The sequence below is a fragment of the Drosophila willistoni genome, assembly GCF_018902025.1.
Source record: "Drosophila willistoni isolate 14030-0811.24 chromosome 2L unlocalized genomic scaffold, UCI_dwil_1.1 Seg72.1, whole genome shotgun sequence".
Taxonomy (NCBI): Eukaryota; Metazoa; Arthropoda; class Insecta; order Diptera; family Drosophilidae; genus Drosophila; species Drosophila willistoni.
This window is the reverse complement of record NW_025814049.1, coordinates 4,139,894-4,163,691: the sequence shown is the minus strand read 5'-3', so window position 1 is coordinate 4,163,691 and position 23,798 is coordinate 4,139,894. Positions and strand designations below refer to the sequence as shown.

General features: G+C 37.4%; 8 protein-coding genes across 9 annotated transcripts; 5 read left to right on the top strand and 3 right to left on the bottom strand.

Moving 5' to 3' along the window:
- Positions 1-4,876: 4,876 nt before the first annotated feature.
- On the top strand, positions 4,877-8,642 carry LOC6646267 (cilia- and flagella-associated protein 57). The gene is made up of 5 exons (XM_002068643.4): positions 4,877-5,087; positions 5,141-5,224; positions 5,279-6,207; positions 6,274-6,443; positions 6,507-8,642. The coding sequence occupies exons 1-5, from the start codon at positions 4,903-4,905 to the stop codon at positions 8,631-8,633; spliced, it is 3,495 nt and encodes a 1,164-aa protein (XP_002068679.3). The 5' UTR covers positions 4,877-4,902; the 3' UTR covers positions 8,634-8,642.
- An 89-nt stretch (positions 8,643-8,731) lies between these two features.
- Positions 8,732-9,627, bottom strand: LOC6646237 (charged multivesicular body protein 6-A). Its single transcript, XM_002068644.4, has 3 exons — positions 9,522-9,627; positions 9,357-9,466; positions 8,732-9,293 (listed from the first exon to the last, which is right to left on the bottom strand). The coding sequence occupies exons 1-3, from the start codon at positions 9,591-9,593 to the stop codon at positions 8,843-8,845; spliced, it is 633 nt and encodes a 210-aa protein (XP_002068680.1). The 5' UTR covers positions 9,594-9,627; the 3' UTR covers positions 8,732-8,842.
- Positions 9,628-10,186: 559 nt separating this feature from the next.
- On the bottom strand, positions 10,187-11,874 carry LOC6646238 (40S ribosomal protein S16). The gene is made up of 5 exons (XM_002068645.4): positions 11,795-11,874; positions 11,677-11,718; positions 11,374-11,505; positions 11,079-11,193; positions 10,187-10,461 (listed from the first exon to the last, which is right to left on the bottom strand). The coding sequence occupies exons 1-5, from the start codon at positions 11,804-11,806 to the stop codon at positions 10,316-10,318; spliced, it is 447 nt and encodes a 148-aa protein (XP_002068681.1). The 5' UTR covers positions 11,807-11,874; the 3' UTR covers positions 10,187-10,315.
- A 115-nt stretch (positions 11,875-11,989) lies between these two features.
- LOC111518343 lies at positions 11,990-12,597 on the top strand. 2 transcript variants are annotated; one of them, XM_015177645.3, is made up of 2 exons: positions 11,990-12,246; positions 12,335-12,597. In XM_015177645.3, exons 1-2 carry the CDS (start codon positions 12,118-12,120, stop codon positions 12,446-12,448), a joined length of 243 nt encoding a protein of 80 aa, XP_015033131.1. In that variant the 5' UTR covers positions 11,990-12,117; the 3' UTR covers positions 12,449-12,597. The 2 variants fall into 2 exon arrangements, with proteins under 2 accessions (XP_015033131.1, XP_015033130.1); XM_015177644.3 differs by having other exon boundaries at positions 11,991-12,216.
- Positions 12,598-13,266: 669 nt separating this feature from the next.
- Positions 13,267-13,486, top strand: LOC6646266. The gene has a single exon (XM_002068647.4). It carries the CDS (start codon positions 13,267-13,269, stop codon positions 13,465-13,467), a length of 201 nt encoding a protein of 66 aa, XP_002068683.2. The 3' UTR covers positions 13,468-13,486.
- Positions 13,487-13,817: 331 nt separating this feature from the next.
- LOC6646029 (lipoyltransferase 1, mitochondrial) lies at positions 13,818-15,414 on the top strand. The gene is made up of 3 exons (XM_002068648.3): positions 13,818-14,429; positions 14,486-14,947; positions 15,009-15,414. The coding sequence occupies exons 1-3, from the start codon at positions 13,818-13,820 to the stop codon at positions 15,177-15,179; spliced, it is 1,245 nt and encodes a 414-aa protein (XP_002068684.1). The 3' UTR covers positions 15,180-15,414.
- Positions 15,415-15,959: 545 nt separating this feature from the next.
- LOC111519062 (sentrin-specific protease-like) lies at positions 15,960-19,214 on the top strand. Its single transcript, XM_023177856.2, has 2 exons — positions 15,960-16,111; positions 16,185-19,214. The coding sequence occupies exons 1-2, from the start codon at positions 16,035-16,037 to the stop codon at positions 19,192-19,194; spliced, it is 3,087 nt and encodes a 1,028-aa protein (XP_023033624.2). The 5' UTR covers positions 15,960-16,034; the 3' UTR covers positions 19,195-19,214.
- On the bottom strand, positions 19,206-22,654 carry LOC6646181 (tyrosine-protein kinase Shark). Its single transcript, XM_002068650.3, has 5 exons — positions 22,491-22,654; positions 21,915-22,408; positions 21,338-21,859; positions 20,073-21,276; positions 19,206-20,005 (listed from the first exon to the last, which is right to left on the bottom strand). Exons 1-5 carry the CDS (start codon positions 22,564-22,566, stop codon positions 19,512-19,514), a joined length of 2,790 nt encoding a protein of 929 aa, XP_002068686.1. The 5' UTR covers positions 22,567-22,654; the 3' UTR covers positions 19,206-19,511.
- Positions 22,655-23,798: the final 1,144 nt, after the last annotated feature.

Here is a 23,798-nt window from a genome sequence, read left to right as displayed (position 1 = left end):
TCGTAAAGCTAATAATTTGTAACCAATGTATGGCAATTTATGAGTTTGCCATAAATTCCTGGCTTAAACACACAATTTCTCATGGCAAATGTGTTCACCATTTGGTTTGGGGGTCTGTGTGTTCATTTAACCGCAACAAGCCGCAGTTTTGCGGTTGAATGCTGCAACTCGATTGCGGCTTATGAATCTGCTAAATCAATTGCCAGCAAATACACTGCATGCCACCTCATTAGGACACTCCAATGGTCTATTACAGAAATTGACAGAAATATGGAATATAACTGAAAAGACTAAACATAACTGAAACAATAAAAAAAAACGGACGAAAAAAAGTTTCACGATGTTCTTATACTTATGTATGTTTAAACTATAATTAAAAGAAGAAAAGAATAAGTACCTCAACAATTTGCCACAAATTAAGCCAAACACATTGCTGCCAAAATACATAAATTTGCCATTAAACTTGAAAAATTTTGAACGATATCCAAAAATTTATGCAAATGGCTCGGCTAAAAAAAATATGTTTTTTAAGCAAAAAGCAATTGTGTTTATATTGCCAAATCCAGGGACGAATCTAAAAAATAGCTTTAGGAGGGATCCAATCAAAAAGGGCTTAAAAAAACAAAATCAATATAATCAATTTTGTGTTACGATAAAGCTTTTCCATCATGTTTAGCAAATTATTGATAAACGATTCATAAAAAAGACGAAACGAAAAATTTGTCAGTTATTACATTTTGATTCCTGAAAGAAGTTTTAATTTCGACCTGGACCACGACCCTGGATTACTCCCTTGTCAAATCGTCAATTTTCCTGGTCATATGATTGGTAAACACATTCGACAATATTAAAAGAAATTTTTGATTTACTCTTTTAAATGGTGTAAATAAATTGTGTATAAAATATATCCAAGTAAGTTTTGACTTAAATTTTCAAAAGATCTCAAACCTTTTGTTTGTCGGTTCTACAATTGTAAAACGCCCTATATTGGAAACACCCAAAAATGAATCAAAACATGCATATTCATTCATCGGGTTTTTTAAATTTGTAATTAAACCAAAAATTTAACAAATACAATTTTGTGAATTTTCGAATCCCTCGGTAAAAACTAATTTAGGCATCAAAATGCTCAAACATCTATTTTTTGTCACAAAATCTATTTTCAAACAAAAATATTTAGGCTAAACTTCAAGAGTCATCTGAAATGCCCACTAATCGAGTTATGTATTAATAGTTTCATCAATATACTTTAATTATAAAGCGAATAAGGCTACAATTAGTAAAAATAAATGCATAACCAATATGCATATGGATTTGCCCAAAATCAATATTTAATTTTTAAGAAATTTTTCATAAAAGAAAATACCCATTTAAATAGTTTCTTAAACTTAGTATCCCCAGGCGCCACTTTTTTTCACTAATTATATTTAAATTTTTAATTATGATGAAAATCTATCGTAAAAGTCACGTACTCAATAATTATTATGTGGTTGTAAAAAAAAAAATACTTCATATAAAAATTTCGTTTATTGAACAATTTTCAAAACAATTAATAATGAAAAGTTCATTACACTTGTGAACCCAATTCTACAAATAGAATAAGTTGTGCGAAATAGTTTTTTAATTTAAAAATTGAGGTTCTTATTTTTCGTATCTTTTCTAAGAACTTGGCTTTTTCCCGTTGCAGGGAACGAGCTTATTTTCAAAGAGAAAACAAGAAAAGCAAACTGTGTCGCAAGAAGATAAATAAACTTCAACATCAATCCAAAAATAACAGGAATATGTACATATTGTCTAGTGTATATGTATATATTTGCCACACATAACACATATGGTGCAATGCCCCGCCGTTGGCCACAATGTGGGGGCCAGTGCGACGAATTGTTTTTTTATTTTTTCTCTCAACGGATTTAATTTTATAAAAATTTCCCATCATTTCGTCGTTGGCCATTCCCGCCGCATTTTGCTTGGCGGTGACGGTAATACAACTTATAAAATGCGTTCACATATATGGTAATGGATGGGTTTTGTTTGTGTGTGTATATATTAAGTATACGCACGGTTGGTTATGTGTCTTGCTTTGAAGAGAAACTTTTTGCAGCACACCTCACAATTGTTTATAAGATTTGTTTTTAGCGCTTTACGTGCACCTTGCTACGATTTTGGCAATAAAAATCCAGTGAAGATTTACAATTTCGACCAAGAATTGAAATGAAAGGAAAAAGAAAAAGAAAAAAATAGAAAACAAAACAAAACAAAACAACGAAACACCTACACAAATAAAGAGGCAACGAAAAACAATAATGAACTGTAAATTTTTGCAATAAAATGTTGCCTTAATTGCCACGGCCAACACGGCACAAAGCCATGAGACTGAGATAGAGACAAAGACATAGAAAGAGATAGAGTAAGAGAGAGAGAGAGAGAGGGAGAATGAGTAAGAGTGGGGAATGGGAATGGCAATGGAAATGGAAAAGATGTCAGTCAGTCCATTAGGCACTTTTCCGTTTCATTTCCAATTTTGCTTTCATTCATTCAAGAGAAATATTTTTTTTTTTTTTTTTTTTTGGTTTTTGTTCGGTTTTTTTGAATTTTAATGCCTTTAATTGGCTTAAAAATGCAAACCACAAGCACAAAGACCGCGAAAAGGACTTTTCCCTGTTTCGCGAACACAAACACACACACAGAAACAAAGTGAAACAGAATTTTCAACAACTTGAGACACTCAAAGACACTCACATACATACACATACATTCAAAGACTCACACACATTAATGTGTGTGTTGGTATATTTACAATATGAGTAATTTACTTTTATAGTTCAGACAACCGGCTCAGGCCATCTGGTGCTCCACTGAAGGGAACTTCTTCTCCTCCTTCACTTGTCTCCTGTCCCACGTTGATTTACACTTTATGTCCTGCAATTAGGTCTATATGTGTATATCCTTTTCAAAATTTTGAATATTGTTTTCATTCGTCGTCTATTAACTGATAACACCAAAATAAACAGTTAAACACTTTTTGAGCCTCCTCCTCCACTCTCTCTCTCTCTCGTTCACTCTGTACACTTGGGTATCACTTCGCTCGGTACCGTTTAAACCATTCCACGAACGATTCTACGTGAAATTTCATCCGCCTTTTTCTACAATTTTCGTTGTGCTGCGGACGATGTGAAAACTACTACTGAAAACTCTCTGCCGTCTAACGGTAGCCAGAACCAACAGCCGCAACAAACTTGTTGAGAGACCGTACCGAATTAACGAGAGAGAGAGAGAAGCAAATACAAAAAGCTTTATGGAGTGTGAGCGGAAATGCAAATGCATATGCGCAGTTAGCTAATTTATGGCTAAATATATCTCTAGGTTTTAACATTTTTAGGATATTGATAGAGACCCTTCAGTTTGGAATATATTTAGGTACATGTATTTTAAATTTTGAAGCATAAGTGTCGTAATGGAAGCAAAAATCGACTTAAATGCTGTTTCTACTAACATATTTTATGTACCATTTAAATAGTGGACATTAAGAAGTAAGTTTTTAATATTGGAAAATTTCTTGAACGTAATTAGGTTGCGAGAAAACTTGGCGACAAGAGCGAATCTTATTAATGACTTATCAACATTTTTTAAAAGACTAGTAAAATGTTTTCAAAAGTCTTCTCAGATTCATAATACATCCTTGCAGCTTCTTTTAAACTCTGTCAAAAGTTTTTCAAGGCATTTGTTATATTTAGAAAGTAATAACTTCGCCTTCTTCTCTTTATTGGCTCTTGCAATATTCATCTTCTTATAACTACCATTAAGCTAGACTTTTCACCTGAAAAATGTGAGAAAACTCTTACAAGGATTTGGGTGAATTTAAATATACTAAGCTTACCTAAAAGCTTAATCTATGTATGGATGAACCTATTTTAAATAATATTACAATACGCATTACTAAGATTAATTAAGAACAACTTTTGTTGATTTCCTAAGTAAGAAGATGCAAAGTTTATATAAATTTGTTGAATTGTAATAACAATGAAAATGTTTTCAAATTGTACAATGAATAGAAATTACTTACAAAATTAGTAGACTATAATGGCCGGATATATTTATTTTTGTTCTTGCAGTGTATCTGACAAAGCTTTCTCTCTGTCTTTCTCACCCACTCTCACAATCTCACTCTCTTTCACTTCCTCTTGTTGGCAAGTAAATAAGCCAGCAGCTGTATGTTGAAAGCTTTTCTTTTAACTAACAATTCCTTAGGTTAGGTCGTGTTTATTGGGGTTGCCGAGTTGACAGCTGTGGGGGCCACAGAGATGACTAACTGACTGACTGACTGACTCATAGACCAAAAGTCCGACATTTAAAAAGGGGGGACCCTTAAACACAAAAAAGGCGCATTCTTCGAGTTCAAGTGCACACAGAGAGAGAAAGAGAGATAGGGGAAGGGTTAGGGGGTATAGGAACGGAAATTGCAATTCTGTTGGTTTTGCACTAACTACTAATGCTTAATGTCAACCAAAAGTGGGGCGTGGGCTAAGAAATTAAAAGCCTACTTAGCGGCATTTAATTATTTATTCATGAATGCAAAGAGCAGGCCAAGAGATGGCAATAATTGCCAAGAGTTGGGGGTTAGCTTTCGTTTCCTAGCATTTCCACTTGTTGTTATTCTGCCACTGGATGCTAAGGAATTTACTGTCAAGGGAACCTACAAATGAAAGAGGAAGAGGGGGGAAGGTGGGGGTCATGGTTATGGCCAAGTTTTATTTTGTTGTTTGATCGAATTTGAATTTCAGTTGAAATTTGGAGCTCAAACAAAACTTTTCTATCACAAATTACATTACGAAAAAAAATAACTTAAATAAATAGACAGATATATTTTTTGGTGTTTTTTTTTTTTATATATTGAAACAAAAAATGGAGGAAACAAAACGTTCCTCTATGACCAATAGCTCGGTGATAATACGACCAAGACTTATTTATGGCATACGTACAGATGTTATAGGCAATATTCATTTCAATTTGAGCAAAGAAGTCATTTATCCAGTGGAAGGTGTATTGGCATTTCATGATTATGTGGCAAATAAGCAAAGATTTCTTAGGCAAGTTGTAAAACCATGTGAAAATTTCCTTTACTAAAGTCCTTTTTATATAGGTTTCCCGAGGATACACGACCAGAGATAATAGCAATAAGTTCGCATCGCAAATTGCTGGCCGTTTTGGAAAGACATAACAAAAAGTAAGTCGGGAATTTGTTCAAAAATTATGCAAACTAATTCCTTCTCTTGTCCAGTGGTCGTTATATTTCAGTCTATGAGTTGTCCACCCTTAAGAAACGTCGTCATTTGGATTTGCCGGAAAATTATCGCAATACTGAGGTACAACAAATGATTTTTACCCAAGATTCAAGATCGATTGTTTTGATAACACGACCACCAGAGGAGCATCTGATTATGCTGATATTGGACAAAACCTCAACGATAATTGAGGGACGTGCCACGGTGCTGGGCTCCCATGGTGGTGCCCAGTGTATAGCTGGTAATCCAAGTGATTGCAGTTTTGTGGCCGTCGGTGGAGATCGTACTTTGCTATTGATGAGCAAATCGGAACGTGGTTTCTCTATAAGCAACAATCTAAAGGTCACCTATAGGGTCACTTCAATGGCTTTTCTATCAATGGATTTGCTAATGATTGGCACCGACAAGGATCAATTGATTCTGGTGGAAAATGGTGAACAGAAATTGGCACAAAAGGCCAGCGAAGCGGAAACTGTGGACTTACTTATCGATCAGGAGGTTTTCGATCGTGATCGTGAGGCTCAGGATCATCGTTTATTATTCGCCACTCAGACTGTGGTTCTGCCCAATCAGCAAGTGCTCTGCATGACCGCCTTTCCCAAGGGATTCGCTTACGTCATCTTTAATCGGGCTTTTGTTTTTGAACGTGTTTCGAAATTCAAATTCGAAAGGAAAACCGTTTTGACTGTGCCCATTAATCTGTATGCAGAGCCGATGTATCAAATACGTAATCTGGCCATTGATCATAAACAGGAGACGGTAATTGTGACCACAGCTCATGCCCAGATCTATGTGGGCATTCTCATTGTTCCCGAGACTCTAAAGACGAAGCAATTGAAATTTGAGCCACTTGGCGTGATGATACATACGGGAGAGGTTATTGATATATCGGTTTGTGCCTGGAAACCCATCATAATGACTGCTTGTGAGTGTGTAAATTGGCATCCTCTCGAACGCTTGATTTGATATGAATCTCTCTCCTCTCACTTAGCAAGGGATCAGACCATACGCATATGGAACTATGAGACAGCTAAAGTGGAATTGGTACGCAAATTTCAGGTTGATGTCAATATTGTGGAGCTCAATTCGACGGGTCTAATGGCAGCCATTGGTTTCTCCGATCAGTTGCGCATCACACAAATATTCATGGATGATTTGAATGCAAGTATTTTTAAGGAAGAAACTATTCTTTAGCTTTCTGAGTTCTTTAATCCTCCCCAACAGATTGTCAAGACTTACAATTTCCCGCATTGCAACGATGTGCGCTACTCGAATTTGGGTCATCTGATGGCTGCTGCCTATGATAATAATATAACCATCACTTCTGTTTACAATTTGGAAGTGGTCATCAATTTGAAGGGACATAATGGGACAGTTCTATCGGTGGCTTGGACAAAAACCGACAAGTACTTGATATCAGGTGGCGCCGAAGGAGCCATCTATCAATGGGATATAGAGACGGGTTCCCGTCTGCAGGAAATCGTGCAAAAGGGCACAGAATATGTCACAGTCTGTTGTAGCTATAATGAACCCTTGACCATCTATGCGGGCACAAATTTCGGAACAGTTAGGGAATTCCAAGATTCGGAATTGGTGCGTGAGATAACCATACCATCGCGTACCAAGGGTTTGGTCTCGGATATATGTTTGGCACGTTCCGATCTCATAATGTTTGTAGCCGATCATGAGGGTAATCTCTTCAATATGCAATTACCATTCCTCGAGGCAGGCGGCGGAACATTCACAAATTTCCGTTTCTTTGATGGAGCTGTAAATAAGTTGAGATTTTCTTATGATGGAACTTTACTATTGGCCATATCAAAAAGTGGCACCGTAGCCATTTGGGCTATGGATAACATTGAGGGTAAAGTGGCGCCAATGGATCAGGATTTGATGAAAAGTCAAGAGGTTCTAATACCGCGCAGTCAATTGAATGATAAAAACGATCAAATATCCAATTTGGAATTACGTCTCAAGCAGCAGGCGGAAGAGTTCCAATATCAATTGAGTCAAAATGAGATTTTCGATGGCCAACAGCTCAAGGAAGTGCATCGTAGCTATTGTGCTGCCCTCGAGGAGCTGAAAGAGCTGAATAACGAAATAGAGGCTAGGCATACGGAAGAGATGAACTCGATTACTTTCCAGATTAACAATATCAAAGAAGAGCATCGCCTTCAATTGGATACACTAGCCACACAATATTCGGAGCGTATGTTGATTGAGTATCAGAAATTCACCAATTTACGTGAAAATATGTTGGAATTACGTGAAAGCTATGAACAGAAGCTAAAGAACTCCACGGGAACTTTGCAGGACACTGTCGAGGCATTGGAGAATAACTATAAACAGCAATTGGATGAACGCAAGGATCTAATACGTGAGCTCATGAAGGAAATGCAGGATAGAAAGGCCGAATTCATTGAATATTGTCGCGAAGTGGAATTGGAAAATGACCGGAATATGGTGTCCACACAAACGGAATATGAAAATAAACTGACCACCGAACGCAATGAGACGCAAATGTGGCGTGGCAAGGCTGGAGTTTTGCAAAAGAAATTCGAAGCTCAAAGTAAAGAGATCGATGAATTGGTTGAAGAGGTTGAAACCCTTAAGGAGGAGCATCTCAAGTCCCAAAAGAATATCCAAAAGCAAATGCGTAATGTTGAGGATTTGCAAAAGGATATATCGGATCGTGATTATGCCATCAATGCCAAGGAGAAGCGTATACAAGATTTGTTGCACAAGAATCAAGAGTTGGATAAATATAAACAGGTTTTGGGTCACAAAATAGCCGAACTAAAAGCCCAAATTGAGCCCAGAGAATTCCAAATCAATGACAAACGCAAACACATAATTGAAATGGAGAATGAACTGGAAGGACTTAATCAAAACAATATACAATTGGAGCTGCAGCTTAAGGAGATGCGTGACAAGTATCTAAGCAATGTAACCGAGTTACGCACCGAGAGATATCGGGCCAAGGCAGCTCGTGAATGCCTGACTGCAATTTGTACGGACATTTACTATGTGGCTGGTGAAGTTAACAATTCGGAAGCCCTTAAGAAGGCGGTCAAGGATCTGTTCCAGAAGCATGCCAGCGATGATGAATTGAAACGTTTCGTTAGCCTGGATGCTGAGGTCCGTGATGAATTTATGCGTCAGCGTAAACAAATCGAGAATGTTTTGGCCCGCTATAAGACCGTCGCTGAGGATAAGTCCGTCCAAAAGAAATATGACAAGCTATTCCATGAGAATGTCGTCCTTATGGATGAGATTGAGAAGCTTCGCGAGTCAAATCAATTACTGCGTTCGCGTGTCAAAGATGATTTGAGAAAAGAGAAAAAAATATAGTCTTAGATCTACTAGAATAATAAAAATAATTAATGATTTAAACATCATACGTATACCTTGTCATTTGTTGCTTATCTTACCCATGGACCGTGTGGAAATTTGTGTGTACAAACACCTTATATATTTCACAATTGCGACTTAAGTTAGATAAATGTATAGTAGATACAAAGATATAAATGGCATTAGTTTACCTAGCTTCTATATATTCTTCATGCCTCAACTAGGATACGCTTCTCTTTCTCTTTGCTAGCTTTGGTTTTTGCTTTCTCTTCCTCCTCAACGCCAACTTCGACATCCTCCGTAGGCACTTCTGGCAATTCAACTGTGCGGTCATCTTCCGCCTCCAGGGCTTCTAGTTCGGCCAGCACATCTTCCTCATCTTGTGTGGTCAAGACATCTGTCAATATTGCATCTATTTCCTGTTGCTTCTCAATGCCCTCTCTGGTCTCATCCATAATCTTTTCCACCTCGTTGATGTCCAGCATGTCGTGAACCTTCTTTAGTGCCGCATTACCCTGTTTAAGGCCATCCAGCACTTTCATTTCTACTTGGGCAAACTCCAAGTCAGCTGATAATTTCTCCAGATTCTCAAGTTGCCTGTCGGCATTGGTCAAAAGAGTTTCTTGATATTTCTTCTTGCGCAACAGCAGCTTAGCCCGACTGAAATAGATTCGGGGTCACAATTAGCTTGTTTGGATATGGCTAAAACTATAAGTATCTTACTCCTTCCTGCCCTGCTGTAGGCACTTCTTGGCCAGAAGTCTGTCATTTTCAAGTTGGAGTTCTATACGTTTTTGGTATTGCTTAAGGCGATCGCGCTGCTGTTTCAATTGCTATAGGAATTTGTTAGTTGGTTAGATCAGGTCTTTAATATTATAATGTACTTACCAAAACAGCCTTGTCCTGTTCTGTTATTCGGCTTGGAGCCTTTTTACTACTTTTCCCAAACAAAGCGCCCATGACTAAGCCCAAGTGATGTTTGCATCCCTGGGAAAACAAACTGCCGATAACTCGATAATATCGAAGGAGCAAATAAATATCGATACCAACTTATCTGTTCACAGTGGGCCGAAATTTAACAAATCATTTGTAAAAATCTGAGCACCTATAAATGAAATAACCACAATTTTATTGACTCTATAAACACAAATTACTATAGAAGTAGAACTTCTATATCCCCTATATGTTGTCTCAACCATATAAACATACATATTTTATAAGCTTATCTCATTTTAAAACTGAGTTAATGGAATTGCACAATTGAAGAAGTTTAGGCAAATATTTAACTATAAAACTACTGCATTTTTTTGAAAACAGAAAATTGTAAAAACTATGTCTTATGAGCCCACATAAATCTTCCAACATTTAGTATGTAACCTAAATGATAAATCACAATGGAAAAAACGGCACAAATATGTTCTCTAACTCAACTCAAACAATTAAATGTTTCATTACCCAACAAATTCTCCTACGAAACTAAGCATTATTCCACATTGTTTAACATTTACTAAATGTAAACTTCAACCGCCAATGATAAGAAATATATATAATTCTACAGTTAATTATTCCGTTTTATTCACGCACACCCCCAGACAATTGCTGGGGAGGGTAAGCGTAAAAAAATCATTTTCAAATTGTATAAAATATCTCTTAAATCCAGATTTGAAAACAGATCGAACAGTTTAACGGTACGACTTCTGGTAACGGGCACGGGCACCTGGACCGCCAAACTTCTTGGGTTCGCAGCGACGTGGATCACCAACCAGCAGAGTTCTGTCGTATTGGACCAAGATGTCTTTGATTTCCTTCTTGGAGGCCTCATCGACATCTGTAAGAATAAACGAATGTTCCAAAATGATTATTAATCATCAATAAAGTCTAATGTAAAATAGTAAATTGTTATCAATAAGTACTATATTGGTGTCGTTGAAGCCTCAATTAGTTATGGAAATTACTAAACCAAAACTCTCTTTGATTGCCTCAGGCATTTAATCTTCCTTGCTTAAGTCTTTCATTGGATAACGAATTATTTTCAGCTCCAACGAAAATCTGGTAGAAGGTGATTATAAAATACATGAATACTGCTAATGTTTCTGAAGCATCACCCAATCTGAGCTGATATCGCATTACAGTTTGGTTGGTATATGCTCATAATTTAAAAAAATTTCTTTAGCCTGTAATTAATTAATTTGCAAGAGAATAACTTTAGTCTCTCAAGCAACAACCTATTTAAGGCAAATCACTCTTATCTTTTAGTTATATTCAATTTGAGATTATGTTTCTGAAGCATCACCCAAACTAAGCTGAATTCACTTTATAGTTTGGTTGGTATATGCTCATAATTTAAACATTTTCTCTAGCCTATATTAAATCTGCAAGATGAAAAATCAAACAAGCAAAAACCTATTAAGGCAAATTAACCTAACCATTTTGTTGGCTACTTACACTTCTGGTAGAAGGCTACAAGGGCCTTGGAAATTGCCTGACGGATGGCATAGATCTGGGCTACATGACCACCACCATTGACGCGCACACGGATGTCCACACCGGCGAATTTCTCCTGCAATAAAATAAAACATTAGTTAATATGCGAATTTGCAATCTTAGTAACTCTCTAAATGGTCGAGGAGTTAATATATCAGTAACAATTTATATTATCATATGGCTTCATATTCGGGATAATTGATATCATCATTTAGAATCTTAAGGCTCTTCTCCAATTTCACTTCTTTTCACTCACCTTGCCGAGCAACAAAAGTGGCTCCTGCAATTTGTATTGCAAAACTTTGGGTTCAATTTGTTCCAAGGGACGTCCATTGACCTTCAGTAGACCGCTGCCACGCTTGCAGTAAGCGACTGCAGTGGCGGTTTTCTATAAAAATCCAAAACAATACAAAAATTTGAAATTTTTTTATAAACATAACCTCAGTATGTGCGTATGCGCGGTCAGCGTCTCAACGTCGGCGACGACGATGAAGAATGAAACTGCTTGACACATGCACGTGCGAAATTTCATATTTTTATTGCATTTCAATTTACACACCTTACGGCCAAAGACTTGGACAGCCTGCACGGGTTCTCTGCGCTATAAATAATACAAAACATTCACATTTTCATTAATTCTCAATCTTTTTTTCGGTTTTTTTCTTTAGCACTAATACCTTTTGCTGCATTTTGCTCCGCGAGTTGGGTAGAAAAAGAGCGGAAGTTGGCCGTTTGACAGCTAGTGTGACCGAATTTTTAAACTGTCAAACGAAAAATGTAGAATAGTATATCATGGAGATAGTTATCTACCCTATCGATACTTATCGTTTCAGTAGTGTAACGGGTCGATAATTTTTGAGAAAATCAGCTGACTCTAAAAACTGTGTATGACTACTGTCAGCTGTTATTGACGTTCACGTAACTTTTACTCTTTTTTAAAGATTGTTTGGCTTTGAATTTGGAAAACAAAGGACGCTGAAATAACTATTGGAGTCGAAAAATGGTGCGCCCCACCCTTATATCACTAGCCAAGCGTGTGCCGCTGATACAGTTTCGCAAAGGTGGTGCAGGTGCCGGAGCACCAAAGTCAGCAGAGAAGGCAAGTTCACAGCCACCCGGAGGGAAAAAGGTTAACTTTTTCAGCGTATTCACAATAGCCGTAGATTTGGAATGCAATATCATAGCACAGTATTAATTTTTTTACTTTATTTTCTTAGCTGGGCGGAGGAGCTGCCATCGAGGACTGGGAACTCCCAGCACGCTTTGCCCGCAAACCCATAGATCCTGTTGAAGCGGCTTACATTAATAATGGTGGACCACCCAACTACTGATGTGATCAAAATTTGTTTATCTTACGAAATGTCTAATTTATAAAAATAAAATTTTGTATTGATCCTCGAAACAGCTGATTTGGCAATTACTCACACAAACGCAGACTTCCTTGCCAATCAGATGCTTCACATGTTCAAACAGAATTTAAGATTTTCTCTAATTTGATTTTTACGATCATTGTGTGTCCCCCTCCTATTAATACCAATGTCGGATGTCCTGCTTGCTATACGACTCCTTGATTCTTTATTCAGTAACAATTTCAAAACCCAGAAATGAATGTGAAGGAATATAAAATTTCGCCTCATTCTTAAAATATATTAAGGCCAAACTTGCAAGAAAATGAGTTTTTTCTATAGATTGTAAAATTTTTTCCAAATGAAAGTAAAAAAAATAACGTTCTACATTTTTTAGCTGCTGTATTTTCCAAGTGGCTAAGAAAAATGTCTGTTGGGATGTGAGGTTTTCTTTTCATTTGTTTTGCTCAGTGTAGTGTTGTAGAAAATACGGTAGTTTGTTTTTTATCAAGCAATCCATTCAGACGTGTTTTTCAATTGTGGCTCTGCCGTCCATCTGCTTCTGTGTATATATATAAACGGTATACAATTTGTTTGTGGTAAAGGCCCGCCCCCCTCTCCACACCCTTGACAATCTTGCGCCCGCTAACCACTCTATCGTTCACGCTGAACAAAGAGTGGAAATTTTCCAAAACATTAAAGTGAAAGAAAGAGATAGAAAAAACCCTTGATTGCTGGTCAAGATTCCTGTTCGCCACAGACTGAAATTCATATTGTGCAAAGTTTTTATTTAACCCATTTGGATGGGTGTTAAGCCTAGTATGCAAGTGAACTATTGCAACAAGGACTGCCTGGGTCTACGTAAGCGAGTTTGCGGCCTCCATCAAACCTTCAAGTGGCTCCATCAGACACCTGCCCTGCACGAATACCTAATCTCTGCTAGCTCAGTGGCTGCGAACAGGAACACCCAAAGCGGCGTGCCCCCCAAGACTGCAACGGTCTAAAGTCCAAACGAAGTAAAGACACCCCAAAGCAATCGCACCAAACCGAATACGAAAAACAATATAAGAAAAGAAAAACAAAATCGCCATTAAGCTAAAATAGATAATAAGCACAAAGGAAAACAAAAAAAAAACCAGAGACAATATATAAGAATATAACCGAAAAAATATTCAACCTAACCCAACAAATTACACAAAGAGAGAGAAAACAAAAAAAAAGGAACTGTTAAAGAACATTTAAGTGACCTTAAACAAACAGACAGACAGAGAAAGAGAGAGACAGAACGAGAAAGTGCACTTGACAACACCGTTAAACGATTTTAGCCCATTTACAAACACCAACAACGATCACTATGAGCTTTTTGTTGCGTCGCAATTCCAGTCAGCTGCGTCTGCTGATGGCAGCTGGCAATAAAATCACGCGCCCCGCCCTCTCCACCACAGCCTCCTCCTGCTACTCCTCCTCATCATCGTCGTCGTCGTCTCCGTCAAGTGATAACAACAATGTAAATGCCGTATCACCTGGCGCATCACGTCAACGCAAATCAACGCCATCTGTCCCAGATGCTGACATCAAGAAATCTGTCTTTATCTCGCAATCGCATGACATATTCACCAATTTGGCTCTAGAGGATTGGCTATATAAGAACTTTGATTTTAGCCATCATCATGTCTTGCTGCTGTGGGCCAATGATCCGTGTGTGGTAATTGGAAGACATCAGAATCCCTTTACCGAGGCAAATGTATCCAAGTTGATGGAGCGGGGTATCACCCTGGCACGCCGGAATAGCGGAGGTGGAGCTGTCTATCATGATCGTGGCAATCTGAATTGTACCTTCTTTACGCCCCGTGAGCGTTACGATCGGAAATACAATTTGAATATCGTTACACGTGCCCTGTTTCGGGAGTGGGCCATAAAGGCAGAGATCAATGAGCGCGATGATATTGTTATATTGAACAAGAAGGTGAGTTGATAGATATAGTCTTTTCGACGGCCTTGAAGTAATCCATTGTTCTTTAGATTTCTGGTACAGCTGCCAAACTGGGTCATCCGAATTCCTATCATCATTGCACTTTGCTGGCCACCGCAAATAAATTGCATTTGGGTGAATCTTTGATTAAGGAGCCAGCCAATTATATAAGTCGCGCCACCGCCTCTGTACCCTCGTCCATACGTAATCTGGTGGATGTGAATCGCAATGTCACCGTCGCCCAGTTGCTCTCCGCTGTGGGTTATGAATACTTGAGGACCACGGCCACAGCTCTAGAGGATGGCGGCAGTGTGCAGACCATGCAACAGCGTGGCTTTCAACTAATCAATCCCACTGAGAAATGGTTCCCGGGCATTGAAGAGTTGCGTGCCAACTATAGTTCTTGGGATTGGGTTATTGGTAAAACTCCCAAATTCACTGTCGAAAAGGATCTGGAACTAAAAGAAGATCAACATGGCATGAAGATCAAGCTGAGCGTTGATGTGGAGGCGGTAAGTTCCTGTCGTACATCTAATTTATTTGTAAATTAATCAATTTTTCTCTCCACTGTAGGGCTTGATGAAGGACATTTGCATACAATTGCCGCAGAGCGAGCAGCGAGTGCCAGTTGTTACACCACTTCAAGGCAAGGCCTACAATGAACAGAATTTGAATGGCATTGTTGCCGCTCTGAAGCTTGTCTCCACCTCGAATGTGAAACAGGCAATGAATGGTTCAGTCTGACAGCTGTACACACCTAAAATCAAAAGTTGAAATCTTTGCGCAATTCGTTTCATTAATCTGTCTAACACTATAGGTTATCAATTATTATGTTCCGCCATAACCTATATAAATAATAATTTTACTAATCTAGTTTTTAAATACAAAATCTATATATACTTTTGATATGTATATACATATGTACATGTATATATTTTTCCAATGTTTTATATGCAATAAAATTATGTTGAAACATAAATATGTATAGATAAATTTGTGGTGATCCAAGATCTTGTAAAATTCAAGATAAATATTAACTGTTTAGGCCTTGAAAGGATCAAGTTATCTGAACAAATGTCCATCAACAAGGATTTTTATTTGTTTTAAAGATATTTTGACCTGTTAAAGCCTTAAAGGATATATTAATAGTTGTCAATTAACAATTATATTTAATTTCAAGCAATTTTTTCACCGTGAGCGTGTTCTTTAACAAAAACAACAAAAAAATACAGGAAAAAGATATGTATCCATATTTTGATATCATCACAGAAGTATGCAACAAAAAGTTGTCCTTGTAAAATAACCGAAACTCAGCCAACTGGATACAATATTCTCTATAAACCACTTCTCCAATGTACAATACCTAATTTATACCTAAAAAAAATAAAAATACTGTTTAATAATATCTCTAATTGTTTAGAAGTTTCCTTACATACATGAAGTACATACAATTCTAAAATTCCTAATTGTGAATTATTTTTCTTATTGAACACATTAGCCTTTGATTTTTAACACAAATTTTTTTCAATCCAACGGTGCGTTGAGCATATATGTAGACATTTGTAGACATATTATTATATTTATTAACAAATTTTTAAGATGATAGACAAACCCAATAAAAGCTTTGAAAATCCGCAAACCATGAAACCAAACCAAATTTCCCGTAAGCGCAAGTGGTAAGAAGAGCAAGCTTTATTTAGCGTGTGGAATATAAAACTATATATATATATATATATATCATATTTATAGCAACGAGACGGACAGCTTTCATGTTACCAAATACCGAATACTTTCGACTAACGATTGCTTGGCCATGAGTTCTTCAGATGGATATCTGAGCCGATCAACGCATGAGTTTCAGAGACCTGTACCGGGCACAGGAGCAGAAATCAACCTGCTCAGCTCACAAGAAAGGATTCGAAGCAGCTCAAGGCCTACAAATCTATGCTTCTTCGACCCCAAATTCAAAGAATGCAACAATTTGCATGATTCCTTATCAAATCTTGTATATGTGTCTTCTTCCTCAAATTGTCGGATTTTACAACGTACAAAGGCTTTAATGAACAAATTCAAGAATAACATTTACCTGGTTGACAATTTCACCGATACTTATAATCAGAAGGTCATACGATCTAGACAAGAAAGGGAACTTTTACTTAAAAGTACCGAATTCGAGCTTGAAGCCATAAAAGAAGAACGTCTGGCATATGAAAAACAAATGGCTTTAAAACTCGTAAACGAAAATCTAGGTCTAGATCGACGTATCTCAAAACCGACAATGAATGACAAAGCAACGCAGGAGAATGTAGATCAAGAGATTATATCTGTTTCTAAGTTGATAATGCCAACTGACCAATATGTCTTGGCATGTGAAAATGCATCTAATGATATCCAGATGGAGGAGGCAACTCAAGATTTAAACAAACATATCAAACTCCAAGAGGATGAATTAGTCGAAAACCTCGATCATTCTGTCAATGCCTCTAATGATATCCCGATAAAGGAGGCAACTCAAGATCTAAGCAAACAGATCAAACTCCAAGAGGATGAATTAGTCAAAGCTATAGAAAACCCTGATCAGTCTGTCAGTGACTATATCAAAATTGAACAGACCGAAGATCTACAGTTTATAGTAAACGAATCCCCACAAGAATTAGTTTATGTAAGTGATAATATTGAATTAGTCAAGGCTATAGAAAACCCTGATGAGTCTGTCAGTGACTATATCCAAATTGATCAGACCGAAGCTCTACAGTTTCTAGTAAACGAATCCCCACAAGAATTAGTTTTTGTAAGTGATAATATTGAATTGGTCAAGGCTATAGAAAACCCTGATCAGTCTGTGAGTGACTATATCCAAATTGATCAGACAGAAGCTCTACAGTTTCTAGTAAACGAATCCCCAAAAGAATTGTTTTTTGTAAGTGATAATATTGAATTAGTTAAGGCTATAGAAAACCCTGATCAGTCTGTGAGTGACTATATCCAAATGGATCAAACCGAAGATCTACAGTTTATAGTAAACGAATCCCCACAAGAATTGGTTTATGTAAGTGATAATATTGAATTAGTTAAGGCTATAGAAAACCCTGATCAGTCTGTGAGTGACTATATCCAAATGGATCAAACCGAAGATCTACAGTTTCAAATAAAAGAATCCCCACAAGAATTGCTCTTTGTAAGTGATAATATTGAATTAGTCAAGGCTATAGAAAACCCTGATCAGTCTGTGAGTGACTATATCCAAATTGATCAGACAGAAGCTCTACAGTTTCTAGTAAACGAATCCCCACAAGAATTGGTTTTTGTAAGTGATAATATTGAATTAGTCAAGGCTATAGAAAGCCCTGATCAGTCTGTCAGTGACTATATCCAAATGGATCAGACCCAAGCTCTACAGTTTCTAGTAAACGAATCCCCAAAAGAATTGGTTATTGTAAGTGATAATATTCAGATAAAAGAGGAGAACAATAAGCAAACTAATTCTCCCAAGAAAGAAAGCCAGTCATCTGATAAAGAATTAATCAATAGTGTAAATAAGATCGATCAGTCTATAAGTCATGATAATCAAAAAGAGGAAATAAAAAATCTTCAGTTTTCATCAACTTGGTTGAGATATAAAAATAAATTCAAGAATACAAGAAACTCCCAACAATTTGAAGTTCATGATATTCAGAATGATAAAAAGGAGAAAGAACCAAAACAGGAGAAAAACAAAGATCAAAATTGTCCAACCAACTCCCAAATAGATATCAAATCCGACCAATCCATGAACGATGTTTTAAAGAACATAATCAAAAGTATAGATTTTTCAACCATTAAAAGTCCGAATAATGCCAACAGTGTAGAATGTGTGGAAGAAGAGGTTAAAAATGAAGAAAAAGAGGAAAAGCCTCTGGTAATTGAAGTGAAGGATAGCTTCGTCTTGAACTTAAAGAAATTTAGAAATCGAAGGGCAAATTTCATTAAAGAGGCCTCCCCCTTAATAGATCGTTTTGGGAGTAGAAATGAATATTTTACACTTACAGAAACCCACTTAAAGTGGCTAAATATGAGTATTAAAAATAAAAATGATGAATTTCCACTTTTGACAACGGAAATGATGCATCGTTATAATAATTTAATGGAAGGTCATCCAGATGACGAGATAATATCAAAATTTAGTTTACACATCAAACGTGTATCCATACGGACATTGAGTGGTTCAAATTGGTTGGACGATCAGATAGTTAATTTTTATATGAATCTTATTAGCGAACGATCTGAAATGAAAAGAAAAGAGTTGCCGATTACTCATTGTATGAGTACATTCTTTATACCCATATTCGTTTCGAATGGTTATGCAGCAGTCAGACGATGGACCACCAAAGTTGATATATTTAGCAAGGATATTATTGTTGTGCCAGTCCATACGGACACATCTCATTGGTGTGTGGCCATCATACATATGCGGCAACGGACCCTACGCAGCTACGATTCCTTGGGCCAATTTCGAACAGAAGTCCTTGATGCTTTAAAGTTATATTTGAAACAAGAGTCACTGGATAAACATAGAAAGCTATTCAATACGAATACATTATTAATCGAAAATGCTATGGATGCTCCGAAACAGAGAAATTCGAATGATTGCGGTGTCTTTAGTTGCATGGTGCCCGAGTATATCACAAGAGATCAACCGCTGACGTTTACCCAAAGGCATATTCCATATTTGCGTGTCAAAATGGCTCTCGAGATAAGCGAGGGTAGACTTTGGCTATAAGCACGAATCAATTTTAATGTTTTAAAAATATATATTTATATTTGTAGTAAGGCACTTGCTTTGCTGCTTTGACACTATAGAGTTGTATAAAAAATATATTATATAATTATAGTTTATATATTACAAAAAACTGATTAATTATTATTATTATATATGCAATAATACTCGTGATGTGCAACATTTGACGAGTCCAAAGTAAACATGACACATAACGCATGGAATTAAAAATCAACAAAGAGACAAAGACATTGTATTAGACATGAACTTATAAATTATTTAACCGAATTTAGGGTAAAATTTTGAATTTCTGTTTAGAATTAGACATGAATTGTGGGCACCAATTCGAGTAGATTCTGATATTCCGGATCGCGTGTAAAGAATTCCATAAGATAAGCGAAATTAGGACGCTCTTTTGGTCGTTCCAGCCAACAGCTTTGCATAACAGCATAAATATAGGCAGGACAGAGATCGGGTTGGGGCAAACGTTGTCCACTATCGACCAATTTTATGGCATCCACATTACGTATATCCCCATAGGGTGGAGCACCCAATGAGAACATTTCCCAGAGTGTCACACCGAATGACCAAACATCGCTGGCATGTGAAAATATGCCATTATTGAAACTCTCCGGCGCATACCAGCGTATGGGCCATCGTCCGCCTTGCGTAAACTGATACTCATCGCTGCCAGCACTCAAGGAACGCGACATCCCAAAATCACTGATCTTGGCCTGATGACGTGAGGTTAACAATATATTCCTGCAGGCCAAATCACGATGGACAAAGTGCTGAGTTTCCAAATAGTGCATGCCTAAAAGGAAAATGTGAAACGGAATCAGTAAACTTTTCTCACAAATTTCATATTCCAGAAGACTTACCACAAGCGATTTGCGATGCCCACAACTTTAGCTCCTGATTGACTTTTATATCGGCACTGTGATCGAGTATATACTGCAACATAGAGCCCAAAGGAGCTAGCTCTTGAACCATCATCAGCATTTCGCCTTTAGATATGCCTATAAGACGTACTATACACTTGTGTTCCAGCCTCATCATAACCGATGCTTCGCGCAAGAATTCATCTTTGTTGCTATGCTCATCTCTCAGTGTTTTTATGGCCACCTCTTGCCGGCCAGCGGGCGACTTGTTTAACCAACCCTTGTACACAGAACCAAATTCACCAGCTCCAATCTCCTCTTCCAGTTCGAGTTGTTCACGCTTTATGAAGAATCTCAATTTAGCCGACTTCAAGGCAGCTGATGTTGGTGTTGCGGCAGAGCCACTGCATTTACGCTGCAAATAACCAGCCATTTCACTTTCTGTGGATCCCGTGGAGATTAGAGAATCAAGTCGAGCTGCTGCTGGTGGTTTCAATGGATGATCCATTAGCATATGCACATCTACAGTCGGTACATAGCCATTGAACGTGGCATTGAGTCGCTGCTTTTCAATGATCACATCGCTCTGGGTGAAATACTCAACTTCTGCTTCAGTCTTCTGGGCAATGGGCGGCAGCTCAATGTCAATGGGCGTGTTATTGCGAGGCACATTATATAACTCTCCTCCAGCTCCAACTGCAGCATCCACATTGAGTTTGGCAAAATCTGTGGAGAATGATAGACTTTTTATCATGGGAGCAGCAGCTTGTAATTCCTCAACAGTTTGTGCCAGGGACATGCCGCTAGCACTGCTCTCAGATTCGCTGCGTTTGTTCTTCGACTTGCTTTTTCTCAAGCTATTCATGTCAAAGAGCCCCTTCTTGGGACTGGTCAAACGCAATGAATTAAACACGGAACTGCTGCTATCTTTTTTCTCCTTTTTCTTTGTACTGGTTGGAACTGGCACATGGGAATGGGTTGTCGTGGTTGGTGTCGGGGGTGTGGGCGGTGTCATGGGTTGATGATTGTCGCGTCTAGCAAGGGAACGTGGTATTGTGGCAAAGGAAGGAACCTCTGGCTTGGGCTTTGGAGGCACTGGATACTTAAGACTCACTGGTAGACCATAGGAAAATACCATAAAATGGGCAATCAAATGTTCCAGACTTGGCCAATAAGGACCATCGTCTATATACAAGAATTTTGACTGCAAAGGTAATGTAATAAGTTAGCCATTCTTAAGAGATATAATTTTGGAGGTCACTTACTGCTCCCGTTTGCAATTTATTGCCATTTTGATAGAGATCCGCCTGAGAGATGCGAAAATTTTTCACTGTCTGATCACAGAGTAATGTTAATACATAACCAATGGCGGCTGCCGATTCGGAATAACGGACCAGAAAGCATCCGGATGTGTCCACTTGTGAATCTTTGTCGGTTAGTTCCTTGGCATACTTTTTAAGTATATCCACCGCCTCCTCACGCTTTAAAGTACCATGATACCACTGCTCTTTGCTGGTAGTTGCAGAAGGCATCTTATACTTGAGTAGATAGTCCTCTACAGCAGTCTGTCCCGCCTCTTTGGCCAAATCAAAGGGAAATTCACCAGAGCTGGTACGTGGCAAAAGTGGAGCCTGTGCTGCTAAAAGTTCTTGAACAGCCTCCAAATTGCCGTACTTGGCGGCATCGTGAAGTGGCACATAACCATTCTCTATGTTTCGGCCCTGAACATTGGCCTGGGCATTTATTAGGGTGCGTATAAATGCAGCTGGCTTTGTTCGTGAGGCATACTAAACGAAAGCAGATTAGTTTCCTGTCCTAATGAAAGCAAATCCTAATACTTACATGCAGTGGCTGACATCCAAAGGAATCCGAGCTATTGACCTGAACCTTGGCATCCAGCAAAAGTTTTAATATATCCTCATCACTATATAGAGCTGCCAAATGCAATGCCGTCTGTCCATCCTGATTCTTGGCATCGAAATTACGATAGCCACATTTGAGTAATTCGAAAACCACTTTACTCTCATTCTTCGAGGTAGCACGATGGAGTAAATTGGTCACTCCATGACTTCGGGTATTGTGGGGCGGTGGATCACGTATAAGTGGATTGGTTAATGCTGTAACCAAGCCATTTGATTCCTGCTCATAGTACTCTACCAACGTATCCAAGCCATGGAGAATCTTAGTTTGCACCTTGTCATCAATAGAGAAGAAGGCATCTTCCCCATGGCGACGAATTTGATAATGGCACACTTCGTCCTGGTAAAGTAGACTCAATACAAAGTCACCAGCTGCCGTGCTGCTCTCCCGCACCAAGAACGTACCATCTGGGTAACCTGGAGGATGAAAAACACGGAATTCCAATTTAAATTCATTAGCCACGCCCACGCCCACTTGTTGAAGTGCACTTGTACTTGCCTTGTTTTAGCAAATCATCAGCTGCTTCACGGGATAAATTACCGTGAAACCATTTCATGTGATCATCGCGGCTCATTTTGTGGCCATTTAATTTGGCATTTAATGCTTAATTGGGAATTTAATTATTTAAACAAAAAGTAAAAATTATCATCTGTTGATTCAGATACGTCTGGCAGCACTGAAATGCAAGTAGCGTTGCCACTTATTAGAAGATCATTGTCGATCGTTTATCGATTGTCCAGCAAAGCCCACCCAAATCTATCGAGATTCAAATTACTTGCTTGCGGTAATTCAGAAAAAATACCCGACAATTTTTTTTTTTTTTATCAGATTTTTGTATTTGTTTTGTTTTTAAATCTTCAATATATTTATTTTCTGATTTTCCATCAATTTAATTTGTTTGTATGTATGCGCTACTAAAACACAGTATTAAGTTATGGGCGATAATGTTAAAGATTTCATTTTTGTTTCTGTTTTAGGTTATGTGAGAATAATCTTAAGCGTATAAAAACGACTATGTTCTATAAAATACGGCATTACAATTATAAGAAATGATTAAATTATTAAATATACGTGTACGTTTAGGTTTATGTGTTTATAATTTTTGTGGTTTTTGTTGGTTTTTATTTTTACAATGTACAATATATATATATATTGAAAAGCAACGCAAAAATAAGAAAACATTTAATTTTTCTTTTCCAATTCGGTTTTCAAATTATATTTCGTTTCCTCTTTAGTTTTGCTGATTGCATTGGTTGGTACTAGTAAGTATTGTGGCAACTTAAATGACTAAAGTAAAATAACTTCCATACACACAATCAATTATAAATATAGCAATCTATATATATATATATACCCCCTTTACACAACACACTCAAATATGCATATATATATATATATTGTTTTTATATAGACAAATGTTTTAGTTATATATCAACATACACACGTTCTCAGTTTTGTTTTGCTTAGCTTTCAAACACACCTTTTCCTCTCATTGTCCCGCCCAAAAACTTAATTGCTAAATTTGCTTAAGCGTTTCGCATTTTTGTATCTTGTTTTTATTGCTCTTTTCTTTGTTTAGTTTGTTGTCTAAATCCTTGTTCCTTTATGCAATGTTTTGTTTGAACTAAATTTTTCAATTTACTTTTTTTCTTTAATTATTTTTGAAGCATGTTTTTAGAAATTTCGCAATAAAAATGAGAAATAATAAGAATGATGAAAAAAATTGAACCATTTCGGAATTTTGAGTTTACTTTCTGGTGGTGGTGATGTTGCTGCTGGCTGCCAGTGATCCTTTTTGTTGTTTAT